The sequence below is a fragment of the Homalodisca vitripennis genome, unplaced genomic scaffold (genome assembly GCF_021130785.1).
Source record: "Homalodisca vitripennis isolate AUS2020 unplaced genomic scaffold, UT_GWSS_2.1 ScUCBcl_1304;HRSCAF=4761, whole genome shotgun sequence".
Lineage (NCBI taxonomy): Eukaryota > Metazoa > Arthropoda > Insecta > Hemiptera > Cicadellidae > Homalodisca > Homalodisca vitripennis.
In genome coordinates this window covers 114,311-130,230 of record NW_025777464.1, presented here as the reverse complement: position 1 = coordinate 130,230, position 15,920 = coordinate 114,311, and the positions used below count along the sequence as shown (strand labels likewise).

At 33.0% G+C, this 15,920-nt stretch overlaps 1 protein-coding gene across 1 annotated transcript; it reads left to right on the top strand.

Annotated features, from left to right (window-relative positions):
- Positions 1-56: 56 nt before the first annotated feature.
- Positions 57-8,120, top strand: LOC124371386. The gene is made up of 8 exons (XM_046829717.1): positions 57-521; positions 2,375-2,720; positions 3,163-3,360; positions 3,894-4,110; positions 4,706-4,832; positions 5,135-5,432; positions 6,202-6,430; positions 6,884-8,120. The coding sequence occupies exons 1-8, from the start codon at positions 196-198 to the stop codon at positions 7,069-7,071; spliced, it is 1,929 nt and encodes a 642-aa protein (XP_046685673.1). The 5' UTR covers positions 57-195; the 3' UTR covers positions 7,072-8,120.
- Positions 8,121-15,920: the final 7,800 nt, after the last annotated feature.

The following is a 15,920-nucleotide window of genomic DNA, read 5'->3' as shown; positions in this document are numbered from 1 at the left end:
GCCCTTCCGTAGTAATGGGATAACCGAATGGATTTTATAACCGACTAACCAATCAGTTATTTTTGTCGTTAATCGGTTATTTTAGTCGAATGAATAACCGATTACCTTCTAATTCCACATTTTAGGGATTTCCACCACTACCTTCTACCGTCATTCGCTCTTCAGTTTCCGTGTAGCTTACTTCGTCCGCTAACCATGGCAATGATTTCCGAGGTTTTAGGGCTCAAGTTCAAGGCAACAGTGTATCACATAGGAGACGGATATTTTTATTACAAAAATTCTACGGACAGAAATAATAAGTTCTATCTCCGATGTGCGGTATCGAAGTTGTGCACAGCAAGAGCCAATATGCCTCTCCAGCCCGAAGCCAGGCTTGCTTCCTCTTTGGTGACGTCTCGTCCTCACAGCCACCCTCCTCAGCCTAATTGGCTCGAAGTGAATACTCTCAGGACATCAATTCTGAGAAGATGCGAGACGACATCAACGCCGTTTAGGCATATTCAGAGAGAGGAAAGTGAGAGGTAAGTAATCAATATATATATATATATGTCTATATTGTTAAAACAGCTATCAAATATAGATTGAGTTTTAACTTTACTGAGCATTTGCGAGTGGACCGGAAACTTTTCATTTATATCAGTCTATATGTTTATTTGTCCGTCTGTCCGCATATCTCGAAAACGAGTAGACCTATATACATCAAATTTTGTACGCAGCATCGGTTTATATAAGAATTAATAAGTTCGATTGAGTCCGACGAAAAGAAACTATATTCAATTTCATCTCAATAATATTTTTTTCGGTCTGATTGTCAGTTTGTCCGCAGAACATCTCGAGAAGGAAATGAGCTATTTTCTTGAAACTTTGCATGCAGATTTAGTGAAGACTTATACACAACATTTGAGCTCATTTAGTAACAAAAAAGTAATGGTTACAAGTAATTTACACATAAATAGCAAAAATTTAAGTATACAGAAACTAAATGTTAGATTTTGCCTGAAACTAAATGAATACAGAAGCTTTGTCCTTATGTTCAAAATTGGTTTAGGAATAAAACTGATTATTTACTGCCCACGGGGTCTTTAGGTAATCTAAAAGTATAAAAAAGCAATATATTTAGTCGATTTATGGATTTTTTAAGATTATAAGTAATGGAACAAATGTATACCGTCTGTTCTACATTCATTGCGCACTGAAGGGGTCTTAGAAACTACAAGAGATACAGCAAGTTTTAAAATAGACAAAGTTGTGCGTAATAACAAGACCAACAAATTAACTTGGTAAGCTGATTATTGGTTTCGTCGTTCACAAAACTATTTTTGGTCAACACGTTCAAGCTGTCACAGCTCTCTTATTAGCTATATTAAAACGTTGCTCACATGAAATCTGCATGAAATATCGTCTAGTTATTAAAAATTGTAAGAACAAGTTTTCGAAGAAAAACAAGCATAAGATATAGGGTTCGACTAAAAATTGTTTGTTAAACCAATTTTTTATTAATAAAAAGATATTAACTTTTTACTAATTTCAAAGATACCGTATATGATATATTCCCTCAAGGTAAGTATCGAATAATTAATAAAAAATAATCTATTTTTGATATTTTTATTTTGGAATTAATCACCCATAATTAGATTGTTTAATTATTTTTATTTTATATAACATTCTAAATGATGATACAATTTGAAACCAACATGCTATTTGGTTAATACAAAATTACATAAATGTCAGAAACAGTCACTTTTAGACTGACCTTGTCTGATCATTTCTATGTTTAAATAAACAGTTGAATCCACCAATGCGTCCAGTGGAATATCAGCCATCCTTATTTAACTATCAGAATAGTAGAATAAAAATTCCCTTTACACAACCGTATAATAACGGGTTTATTATGAGTTACTCGATCAAAACCAAGAGGAAAGTATAACACAGTATTATATTATTGATATCATTAAAAAATATACTTTCTTTTTTTTAGGTAAAAAATGGGTCGTTGCATTAATAACATACACTGCAACCCTACACCTCCTGCTTGCTTCTCAAAAAATAAATTAATCTCATTTTAATTATAATTTTAGAGAGCTAGAAGACATTTTATACAGATTTCCTGTGAACACTTTTCAATAAAGCTACTAATAAGAGAGTTGTGACCATTTTGACCACAAATAGTTTTTTTAGCACAGCGTGTGAACGACGCAACCAATAATCAACTTGACCACTTAAATTTGCTGGTCTTGTTATTACGCTCAACTTTGTCCATTACATCTTTACTATATCTCATAGTTTGCAAGATCCCTTCAGTGTGTATTCAACATAGAATACACGGCTTATTTTTAACTACTATTAAATAATGCACACCCTTCATTTATTTTAGGGTTGATATTGACGTCGCAGCTGAACTGCCGTATCATGTGCTGTCCAAAGCGATGCAGCGTGCCAGGCGAGCTGCTAATGGGCCCGTACCGAGTACTCTGCAAGAGTATGGGGAAGCGCTGTCGCAGAACCCTAGGTACGGGCAGAGTCATCGGGGTGAAGATTTCTACAGGGCAACAGTTGTCGACGACAACGGCGATGTTGCCGTAATCTTCATCTCCGAGAACCTGTCTGCAAGGCTCTCGGCCGATGGCTCTCACATCCATTTGGACGGCACATTTAAGGTAGTGCCGAGCACTCCTCCAAGCTGCCAGCTCCTTACTATCAGTGCTATTTATTTCGACCATGTAAGTTATCGTATTCTCACTATCCTTTATTTTTCCTGTAATAACAATATTTATTGATCAGTTACCGAAAAAAATATTAATGGGACCACTTCCACTATTCATGGTTTCATGGGTTGGAATGGTCTTATTTAATTTCCTATATAACTAAAACATTGTATTTGCGTGTCCAGCCTATTGAATTTTTCAGACATAATTGTGTAATTTGTAAACATGTTGTATTCCTTTAATTTACTAGTTTTGAAGAAGTGTTAACAATTTCTTCTTTCATTATATTAAAAGTGAACATTAATGTACATATTACATTACAATATTAATGTTAATTGTTTTTCGACCATGAAAAGTTATATGAAACGGGTGTACTAGTCATCTTTTGCAATAATCCAATCTTAATATAATATATCAAATAAGTAATAGTCATAATATGCCATTTGATTTATAACAGGCTTTTCCGGTGGCAAGTGTGCTGATGGGTAGAAAGACAGAGCTACTCTACAGTAGAGTGTTCGACTACTTGCGGGAGGTTCTGTCCGACTGGCACCCCACAGTATTCACATGTGACTTTGAGAAGGCGGTGACGCGTGCCTTAAGAAGAGCATGGCCGGAAAGCCGAGTGGCCGGATGTTGGTTTCACTCGGCAAATGTAAGTATTTCTAGTTGTATAATAATATGTATGTCAATAACAAATATTTATAAATAATATATAAATAATAATAATAAATATTTAAGGCCACTGTTTATTAAATAACTTGTCTATGACTGTACATAAAACAATAACGATAATAAACTTTTTATTGATGTATATCAACAGTAAGTTGTGTTAATCAAGATCAATATTGAACACACAAAAATTTAAACAAGACGTGTTCTTTGATAATACATTACTATAAAAATTTAAAAAAATAAATTAAACCTTGGAGATATTAAAATAACCGAAGAAAAACGTTAAGATTTATAAGGTATTTATATAAAGTTTTGTTTTAGTTATTTAAATAACGTTGTGTTCCATTAACTCATCAAATGTGTAAAAATGCCGTGGATAATTTTACCGGTAAAAGTAGGTAAGAAGTACCTTAAAGAAAAATTACTTATATTTCACAAATATACAGATATTTTACTTTTGTTGACATTCAATTCAGAAAACAAAGTAATTCGATATTATGCATGTTCTAACAGAGCATGAACAAGAAAGCGCGGACTCTGGGCCACGTTCAGCTGCTACGCCAAAACCCTGCTGCAAGAAAAGTTTACAAGATGTGCCAGGCCTTGCCTCTACTTCCAGCGAACATGATCGAGGCAGGGTACGACCATGTTGTGAACTTCGCGCAGCAGGCGGGCGTCCTCCAAAATCTCGCGGTGTTCCTCAACTATGTGCACCGTGTGTGGATTACTGGTAAGAACCCTTTTAGTGCTAAGGGGTCTGGCGCATTGCCAAACCCAAGAGTGCTAAGCATTTTAGTGCATAAATGCAGAGTTTTAGTAAATTCCTTACTATTCCCTTATTTCAGGTCATATCTTGTTACTTTTTTTCTATTGAAGATAAATAACCAATAAACAGAAATAAATACAAAAAATACATTTGTACATATTCGGATTGTTATAAAAAAAAATTTTAAATGTAAATTTTATAATATTTTTTTTGTTTTCTCTTTGGCATACAATTTTATTGTGTAAACAATTTTATATTATTTTTATCATCGTTTGCAGTCAGTAAATTGCATAAACTGAACCAATATATATATATATATATATATATATATATATTATATATATATATATATATAAATACGCTGCGTCTACAACGTAGACGCTGTAGCACTAAAAGGGCAAGAAAATTATCGTATTAACAGACTACTCAGATAAGATGTTGGTTTCCTCTTTAATATTTAACTATTTAAATACAATTATGTTCTAAATAAATGATTCTACTTTAATTGGAAAGTTTGTTAAACTAACAACATTATTTTACAACGAAAATAATGTCCTAGGTGTCGGTGTTGAGTCTTTCTCTGTTTATAAACAGAGGAGACGAACCAACAACGACATGGAATCCTACCACAGAAAGCTGAGGGATACCATGAATACTGCCCATCCGAACGTGTGGGTTTTTTACAGGTAAAGGTCCAAAAGTTAAATTTATTTAATTTAAGTAGCTTTTACGTGTAAAAGTAATAATTATGAAGAACAATTATGGTAATAATTACAACTCAAACATCTCACTCATATTGATATATTTGCTCATGTTAATAAAGACATACAATGAAGACTGCAATGAAGTGACTGACTGAACAACAATAATTGAATTTTACAGATGGTCTGAGAGCGCTTGAACACGAGGCTTCAGTAACGTTGGCTTCGTTACAAAGGGGTCTCAACGCTGTCAGACCACCTCGTCCGAGATATTTGTTGTCCAACAGGACAATAAATACTCTCACCACACGCTTAGACGACAGGCAGTACAGTGTTGGCGAGTTTTTGGAGGCTGCTAGTCACCAGCTGGACAACATCCACAACGAAGTCTACAACGTCGCAGGCGACGACGAAGACGACGATGAGGATGTTGTTGGTGTCGACGGTGGCAGATTGCCGCCGGACGAAGAAGCTGGTGGCCAAGCTGCAGTAGCTGTACGCGGTCGCAACCGTGGAGCGGTGGCAAGAAGAGGACGTGTTCGACGTGGGGCAGTGGCAGCACGCGGGAGACGAAGACATGTGATGGTGAGTTTAAAATGTTTGCCATTATGACATGTTTACTAGTATCTTTATATGGATCTGTAGAGACGGAAAAGTAGTTCTAATTAATCCCCAAAAATATATTTTATACCAATTACAGATAACGCAAAACTGTATAACATAATGATTTAAGCAACTCTAGATAGGCAAATTGTAAAATAAATAATATTTTAGGGAATAATTTGTTCTGTTTTAATGACAGTTAAATAGTATCGTTTCTTGTGCTCAATAAAAACCCTATTGCATTATGTAAGTCGACTAACCTGCCAAATATGCAGAAACATGTCTTTACATTTAAAATGTAGTCTAAATAAAATGTATAGTGCTTAGGAATCAGTAGTGTAATACACATTGGAAACACGGAGTTGCTATCTAATTTTTAGTAACATTTGTTAAATAAGTCATTTCACTAAGGTACCTATCACCTACTTCCACCAATAAAAAAGCCCAAGGCATTCTACAAATGTGATGAATTAATGGAAAATAACATTTCTTAAATTATTATAAAATAGACATTATTTAAAACCAAACTTGATATTAATATTTTTTATTTTCCACATTTATTTATATATTTTTAAGGTTATACTCATTTATAGTTAATTTTTTTTAATGCAAATATATTAGCAGAGAAGAGAATACGTATTGTTTTAATTTTGTACTTTGCATATAATTGGGCTCCAACTGACCTTTAATGGCCATCTTAAAGAATTTGCAATACCTGTAATAAATAGTTTTTAAATGTATAAGGTACCAGAGGTTTCCCGATGGAGGTGGACGTGCCCCACCAGCAGCGGTGGTCCCTGGAGCTGAAGCAGTGGAAGCTTTACCTGTTTTTGCTGCTGCTGTTCCAGTACCTCCTCCTGGTCCAGTGGTCTTTCCAGCTCCTCAAGCCCTACCAGTGGTACCACCCATTCCATATTTTCTAATGGTAGTTGACGGTGCAGCACTACAAGCACCAGTTTTACCACCTGTTCCAGTTGTGGGTAAGAACAATATTCGTATTAGTAATGTATTCGTTTCTTAAACATTGGAGGAAGGTTTGATTTAAAATTATAAAATGTTGAAATTTAATAGAACATTTTAATTGAATTATTTCAAATGGTTTAAAATGATTGTTTCAAACATTATTGTGTTTTCTTTATAATTGATAGAAATAAATTGGTAATTCTAAAATCACACGCCGTGTTTCTATTTCTTTACATGGTCAGATCCAAGTTGCTGAATAATAAGTATACTACTTAATAAAATTATTTTGCTTATTATTATTTAATAAAATATATAAGAAACAGTATATAATCATTTCTAATCCAATTTAACAGTTTATTTCAATAACTTTAAAGTAGAAATTAACCTTCAAGGGTTGACGATTAAACTATGTAATATGATACAATTTAATTTTATGTCTCAAAATCAAACAACAACATATTATTCCACAGGTCAGCAGCTAGTGATAAATCACTGCCTCGTTTGCCTGGAGCACAAGGCAGCGATGATGGTAGCTGTTCCTTGCGGACATCCCGCTGTCTGCGAGGACTGTGCCCCACAACTGGAACGAGAACATCGGTTTTGTATAGCTTGTAGGGCTCCCGTTGAACTCTATTTAAGGTTAAATAACCTACACTGATTTTAATTAACCTAGGATAATAATTTATTGTAAATAGTCGTATTTTAGTTTTGTTGTTGTTATGTAATTATATTTCTTTTTAACTAGCTGTTACCCGCAGTTTCGCACGCAATTTTCAAAATCGAAGTTCTTATATTACTTAATAAAAGCACTTATGATGGAGTCCTATGGAAATTTTAAATCGTAAGTAGGCATGCTGATGGTATATAGGATATATAGGATTATAAATAGTTATAGGTCTGCAACCGCAAATGAACTGTTATTGCTTTGCCTTTGGGACCCTATCTTCCTATTAAAATTATATTTGATTTGTCAAAACAGAATTTTATGTTATGTTAGTATAGATTTCTATAATACTCATATGATTTTTTCTGGGTACTAATAGATGTGTTTTTAGGAAGTAAATCATTCATTCATTTCAGTAGACAGAAATACTTAATTTTGAAATGGGGTTCGATTCAAAACAGTATCGTTTTCTAAATTATATAGATATCTCAATATTTGTATCGAAAATAAAAAACTGAAATCAACATCAGCAATACTAATTCATTTCAATACTTACATTGTGACAGTTTTCATCCATATGTAAATCATACATGATACAGTAAAGTTCTTACTTCCCAGTACATGTTCATGTATGCTATTTCTTCGGTCCAGTTTAGGTATTACATCAGTATTTATATACATAATCAGTATCGTAGAACCCATCAGGAAGTAAATGGATGCTATGTCACCTTGACGATTTTCTGTCATTAAAATTGCGTTTATAGTCACTCTCGTGTTGGCTTTGTGAGCCAGAATAAATCAATTGGTTTGCCTTTTTTCTCATTATGTTTAAATAAGAAGTTTTGTTACCTTTGTTATGCTTTCACTCTATAAATGTAAACAAATAGAAAATACTGGTTAAAATAATAAAACATGTGGTCGTGCTGACTTAATACGATGTTTAAAAATAGCAGTTGAATGCATTTATCCAGTTCTTGGAGCCCACAGTACAGAACTTTTGAAAGACCAGCGGGGCGTAGCCCGAAAGGATTTCCAAAATAAGAATAGGCTTATGTTTTTTTCTAGGAATGTCCATGTAAAATTTCAATACAACAGATAGAATGGTTTTAGCGTGAAAGCGTAACAAACAAACTTACTTTCGCATTTATAATAATATTAGGATTATGACAAATTGTTTCTTGTATTAATTTACTATATGTATATAATTATGTTTGAAGCTACTGAGTTGTAAATAGTTTAATATTGTAGCCTATTACGCATTGAAATAAATCATTCATCTTCTTCTTAATTTATTTTGAATGCTAGAGACTTGAATTTAAGTTCTTATTATGTAAACTTTTTGTTGTTTCTTAAGTCTGGTTATATAATATCATAGATTTAAGCAGAGCAATAAAAATTTAATATACTCAGTATAATACGTATTTCTAACTATTTATTTTTCCTCACCAAACCTTTTTAATGGCTATACATACAACCTCCTATTTAAAATAGCATTTTTAAACGTTTATCTATAATTCATAATTTTACTATTTACAAAAACGCGTTGAAAGAATTTGTTGTTAAAATTAATCTGATTGTAATAAGGTGAATTTACACTTCTGGTAACATGTTACTTTACTGTAGTTGTAAAAGTACTTCTAAGTACATCTAAATTAAATGTATTAATGAACTTGACCTTGCATTCTGTAGGACCGAAACGTGATATTTTTCCGTCATTTGGACAGACTTCATACAAAAAGAATTTGACATTTGAAAAGTTCATGACAAAGGCTGACATTGAATGACACTAAATATCAATTTTGAGCAAAATTATCCTCAGGCATTAATGTCTTGTAGTATTTATTGAAATAATACCCTACTCAGGATCTGATCATGTCATATTATGGACCGATTAACTCCCACCTCTCTGGAGTTTTTATGTCGTTTGCTTGTGCAAATAACCAAATTTTTAGTGCTTAAAATGATAAGAACGAGTAATTTGCAATCGTTTATTTGATTTCCAGAGTCTTGAAAAACTACTGTTGCTGACTCTACTCAACCTCTATATTTTGGAAAAGCGCTCTTTATTGTATGCCTCGATTGTTGGCCGAGATATAAATTCGTATGAGGCAAGGTAAATTAACCGACCGGAATGCATAGCACCTGTCCCTGAAGGCAGGTGTTCATTTTATAAACGAGTTGCCAAAATAAATTAAAAATTTCCAATGACCATGGGACTTAAAACATGCCTAAACAGTGTTTCAAATTCACACGTATTTACAATATTAACGAGTTTTGTTGCATGCAACTGGGAGATCGGCCAATCGGAAAACTGGGTTAGTTCAATTAAAAAATTAATGAAAGTTAAATGTACAGGATGCTAAATTGTAAAAAGGTAAAAGGTAAAAAAGGTCTTAATTCATCAGGTAAAGGTAGGACTAAGAAACCATCTCTAAAATTGTACCTAGGGAGCAACGGATAAGTTACACGTTTGGTTCTTGATTTTGATGTGGTGGGAATAAGAACAAAAATAAATTATACGACGCTTCCTATAGGACATGTATACATGTCTTTGTCATAAAGAGCATCTAAATTGACTATGTTACTTCTGGCCAGTGCAAGTAGATTGATTATCTACAGGCCAAAAATCTATCTTCAAGAATTGATTAAAAAGTGTAATTTTTATGGTTACTATCATATAATTTAAAACGCGTGGTGAAGATAAATTGATACAATTTTGAAATATTTTTTATGAAACTTTGCTTTACTTAACAAATTATGAAAGATATTTAAATAATTAACTATAACTAAAAGTGTAACAGATTTCTTTACTTCTTATTTTTGAATGAGTACTTTAGTGTAGTTTGAACTTATGAATGGGTTGATAAGAAAAACCTACTAACTAAGACAGTAAGGAGTTCTTGTGTTGGTAATAATTGTAACGGTTCAAAAATTCTGGAAATGAAGCGAAAGACCAATTTTTGTAGATCGGGAGCAACTGAAGAACACCTGCAACCCTCATAAATTATGAAGGATATCTCTACTGGTGAAAAAAATAAGACCATAAACCCCTCCAGATGGCCTTCCTTTGTCCAGCGGCACGTCGCGTCGGCCGTCTTGGGCCTTAGCAGGATTTTGTTTGGCCTTGCAATATTCACAAGACTGTGTTTAAGTGTGTAGATATCGATATATTACAAACATCCTTTTTGTGAAGCATGTTCTATGTTGCTTTTTAGATTTTACTAGGGATATGTGTACTGCTATATAAAAATGGATAGCTAAATGTGTAGGTAAGCGTTAATCTCGAGAAAGGTTGAAAACAATTTGGCTAATTATGGTTTTTTAATATTCGTTGCAGTCCGAGGATGGGTTACAACAATGAGAGGCTAAAAGAATTGCCCAACATATTGAAGAATTCATGTAAAGAATTAAAATCTTTACGACACGAAATCTGAAGTGAAATCTTGACCGTTATTATCATTTTCATATGAAATTTTACAATTAGGCTGAAACAACGGTTTACTTTTAAATAAAATGGAATATTGAAATATTAATTCTAGGTATTTTCTAGGAGGGAAAATAAAAGCTGTTTCACCCACCTCTTGGATCACATTAGAATATTTTCCAGTAACCATCACAGGAGTGTCTGGTACGCGTTTAAATATTATATTGCCCATGGCGTCTCTGTTATTCAGCAGGAAATTTCGCGTGAAACCACGGGCAAAAAGAAAAGACGGAAAATGCTGAGAGCATTACTACAAAGCACGCGAACCAAATCTACAATATAAAATATTTAAGAATAAAATTCTTATGAAGAGAAAAATTGCCCAGAAGTATCGATAAAACTAAAAATAATTCTTCTTAGCCAAACTGGTGATAGCTGACGGTTAAGAAACTTGTCAGTTTAATATTAAAGTCAAACGCGTCAGTAAGAAACAAATATGTGTTCTAGTCTACAACGATACTAGAGTTTATATTGCCCAAGTAAGACGTTCACAGGTATAAGACAAAAAATATGTCACTCATATAAGGAGTTTTATAATACTCGTAATTCCGATGGGCTTTATATAGCTTAGTTTGGTTTCACTCACATAACTATCTGTTTCAAACAATGATTAAGCTCCACTACATTTTTTGATTAGGCAACATGGCTGTCTGCCTATAGCAAAGCACATGTTTTAAAAATCAGATTTTTGTGTAATTTTGTTGATTGTAATAACAATAATATATTGTTGCTTCTCAATGGACAAACACCCCCCTCGGTTTCTTTATTCCTTGTGACTTGTTTTATACATTATTTCAAGACTATGAAGCCAATAAGACGCAGGAGAATAAATTTGCATCGAGGAATCAGAAATGCTTCAAATCCGGCAAATTGTCCGTCTTCGGAATGTCCAGCAATGTCAGAATGGAAATGAACTTGAAATGAATCGAACATCACAGAACTGTGTAGCGCGCCACTCTGATAACAACTCAGTTTGAATCGACCCGCTCCCAGATTCAATGTTTCAATTGTATACAGTAACTATCATTGCGTTTGTATTGGATCCCGAAATCGAAATTAATACCATTGATTCCGCCACCAGAGCCATTAAACTCATTTATTTCAGGCACTGAACAGATTCTATATATTTCTTAAAAACTATCCTAAAATGTAACCACTTCTTCCTTACGACTGTATTTGGGACAATAATTGTAGTTCGCTATAATTTCATGCCAACTTTCAAGGTAACAACAGACAATATAGAAAACACACTTCTCACAATTTTGTTTTGTTTTTGTCTTTTTTACTTTACTATTTATATTTGATGGATTGTTTAGGTTAAAATTTTGTATATACCTTTATAACCGGAATAATTACATCAAAAATTTAAATTTCTTACAAGATTTATTTTCAAAATAGTGATTTCTAGAAAATCTTTAAGCGAAAATATCTTAAAAGCGATATATGGTAAAAAAGGTATCAATTATTACACAATTTAATTAAAAATCCAACGATACCAAGTTTTAAAAATTGGTTGCTGAACGTTGGTCACAGTAACCTTAATTATTTCTGAATATAAGTTTTTTTTTTATTAAGACGTCATAAAAACACTCTAATACATGTTGATTGCCTAGACCAAAAATAAAAAATGTCTTTATAGTTATTATATTTCTATTTAATACTTTGTTTTTTAAATGGAAGACCTCAGACCTACTTCTGGTTTGTAAATTTATACGGAGTTTGTAGATATGCTATTGATGGTATGCGGTGGTAAAACGTAGATGCTTAAATGTACCAGTAAAGATTGCTATTTGTTGCGTTGTTAAGTTTGTTCTAACCGAGGTTTGAAGATTTTGTTCTACCCTGAAAATAAAACATTAAAAGACATAAAAGTTTACTGTATACAAAATGAAATATTATGTATATTTGTATAGTATTTTTTTTATTATTAATGAAGTAATATTTATGCTTCTATACATCTGTTGACTACCTAGTTAACAAATCAGTTATAAAAATTACAAGGAATTGAAAGTTAGAGTGTAACAACATTCATTACACTTTCCGATATAAATAGCCTTAAAATAAAAGTACAGCTAGGCTGAAGTGTAATTTTAAATTTTACCTTTTTATAGACGCTTTATTAAAGACTTCGCTGAGATTTCATTCTTCTTTTTACAATATTGTAAGAATGTCATCCTTAAGTTTGACACTTCCAGATACATGGGGTTAGAAGTGCACGTGTGACTAATGTAACACACAATAGTTAAAGATTCTTTAACTGCATACAAAAAGGCGATGATTTTCAGTTTTTGTCCATAGATTATTACCGTGTTCTAGTTTATCTTTACTCTTTCCTAGTGTAAAAGTATCCGTTGCCTAGAGAGTATAATATGCCACACCTTGGGCCAGTACACTCAAACATTGTTTGATTTCTTCTTATATTTTTTTCGAAAGTTCATCAAACAAATTCACTATACATAATAAGTTATGTATTAATATAGGAATAACAACTGGGAATAACATCGATATTATTACTCGGCCACTCGATACGGCCACATCAGTTCTGAACAGTAGGGTCGGTAGTGCACGGACGGGTTTCGTCAGCTTCGTCAAAATTATGTGTGGACCTACAGTCCTACAATCGATATTTGCAGGTTGATTTCACTCTGTATATTTCATATTTGGTAGACGGTCGATATATAACGAGCAACGATGTTAAGGCAAAAATAAGGAGTTTCAAGTTTTTTTATGTTTACTAGCTGATACCCACCCCTTCGTACGGAATTTTTGTAGAATAACTGGGACGTCATAGACATCTCCTTGATGTCTTTAAAAAAAAATGGCATACTACTGATGAAAAAAATTATGGTCATTGGAAAATATTCTAAATTTAATTTAAATGCGACATTCCATGATTTTTTGAACTGATGTTCTAAAGTAATTACAAATCACGATCCCTCTTTTCCTATAGTACTGTAGGTAATTAAAGACTCATGATCCACATTTGAAAATAGATTTACTCACAAAAGGAGCAACAAAACGTATATGTGAGAATATTTTACATGTAATAGTTGATATCACTTAATATGAAAGTCCCAATATGAATTCTATTTTTCATTCTCGTAATATGACACTAATTATCATCGATACCGTTAGAAAAAGTAATATAATCGAGGGTATAATCCTTTACCAGAGGGATATATCTACTAGAGGTAAGATGGACAGAAGTAGACCAAACATTTTTTTACATTAACTAGTTATGAAGAAACCTTGCGGATTAATATACTTCATCCTTTGCTACCAATGCCTCATCCATAAGTTTTTTATCACTGTGTTAAGTTCATAAACTAATAATGTATCTTCAAGTTGTAGCCTCATGTGAAATATACCTTTCTTCCGAATCAGCCGGAAGGGATATTGTGTATTTGATGTTTCTATATATTCCTTTAATTATGAAAAATAGTTAGGCATGATTCTATAGAGGAGCTTCAAAAGCCACGTTTCTCGATCCGGGATTTATGAAAACTTCTTTTGGATTGAAAGAAAATGCTGATAGGGCAGAGAAACTAATCATGGAAGAGTTGGAATTTAATATAAAAAATAAATCAGACTCTGTTCCTTCGTCAGAGGAAATTATCGAAGAAGTTCAGGAGACAGAAGAAACTGGTTCAGAGCAGGCTACGCAAGCAAAAACAAAACTTGCAATCAGACAAAATCTATGGAAATGGGTCGATTCGAGGATAGAAGAAAAGAAGAAAAATCAAGTATCATCTTCCATCGCAAGTACTGCTCTAATAGTGCGGCATTACTTAGAACTTCCTCAACCAAAACGTTGGGAAAATCCTCTACCCTTTTGCCGTAAACACAAAGATGTACTGGCTGAAATATACAATCTCCAAAAAAATTATTTGTGTTTGCCCGCCACTTCTGTTCCGTCAGAAAGACTCTTCTCAATTGCGGGACAAGTAGTAAATGATCGGAGAAACCGATTAAAGCAAAAAAAAAAAACATTAACAACATATTATTTTTACATTCAAACTTGGAGTGAACTTTCCATTTGTGTGTTTTCACATTAATTTAACTTATTTTGTGCTGGTTTTTAAAACCTAAACTTTAGTTTTCTTTGTTGCTTTCCTAAGTAGTATTAACAGAAAAATGTATGTGTTTTTATTACTTTTAATCAATACTACTGTTCATATTCTTGTTTGTTAAAATATTTTAATATTTACTGAATTTATGCCTTTATTATTAATTTCCTTTAAAATGTAAGAATAAAATTGTGTGTAATAATCCTGAAATTGTTCTAACATTTGATTACCCCGTTAACATTATTACTTAAAAGTAAAATAAGTAATAAATAAAACATATCTGGTCAAATAAACAATTCCAACATTTTACTAACGAATAAAATACATGAATATTAATTTACTAATAATTTCAATATTTCATAAATTGGCAATTATTATTATCTTAAGTGCAATGCTATATAAGGTTAATTTTTAAATAACAAATACGTAATTTTCTATATCTAAAATAACAAAATTAATACAATGTTTTTAATTTAATGATAATATTTTTCTTACTGATCAATCATAAGTGTTATTTATTCGTTCAGCTCACATTTACAAACAGCTGAATGAATAAACAGGTCCCATACTTCCCCCAAAGAAAGAATAATAATTTTAGCGAATAAAACTAAACGCAAACGGCCGCAACCCGTAACAGTTTATTCAAAACATTTATTCACCCAAATTATTCGAATAATTTTAAAATAATCGATTAATTGTATGGCAAAAAACTATCAAATAACGAATAACTTTTTTATTCGAATAACCCATCACTAGTTGTGAGTCATTGTTAGACTGGACACGTGTGGCAGGTGGGCCGAGATAGCGAGCTTCCTGCGCTGAAATGGTCCCGACAGTTATACGACGTGGGCCTACATTCCGTTTACCCTTATACGTGGCCCTTGCGCGGTTCGCCCGGCCAGCTGACGAAATTAAGTAAACCCTTCCCAATGTGTGAACCATCCCTCGGAAGAGATAGGCGAGTTGCAGTAGCGTAGCCAGAAATTTCGTTCGGGGGGGGTCCGAAACCGGGGGATCCGGGGGACGTTTTGTGTGTTATTTGCCAATGAATTCACTGGTAAACGGTAAATACCAAAAATATGTAACTTTAGTAACTACGCCTTATAGAAAGTGGAAAGATGTAATAGACAAATTAAACTCTCACAGCAACTCTAGTACCACAAATTCTCTTGTATAGCTACAGAAACTTTACGAAGTTAGATTCTGGTTGAGTAGAACGTACCAAAGTGATGTTAGATTTACTGGACAAGAAAGAAAAAGTACAAAACAGAGCAACAAAAATCACTTTCGGT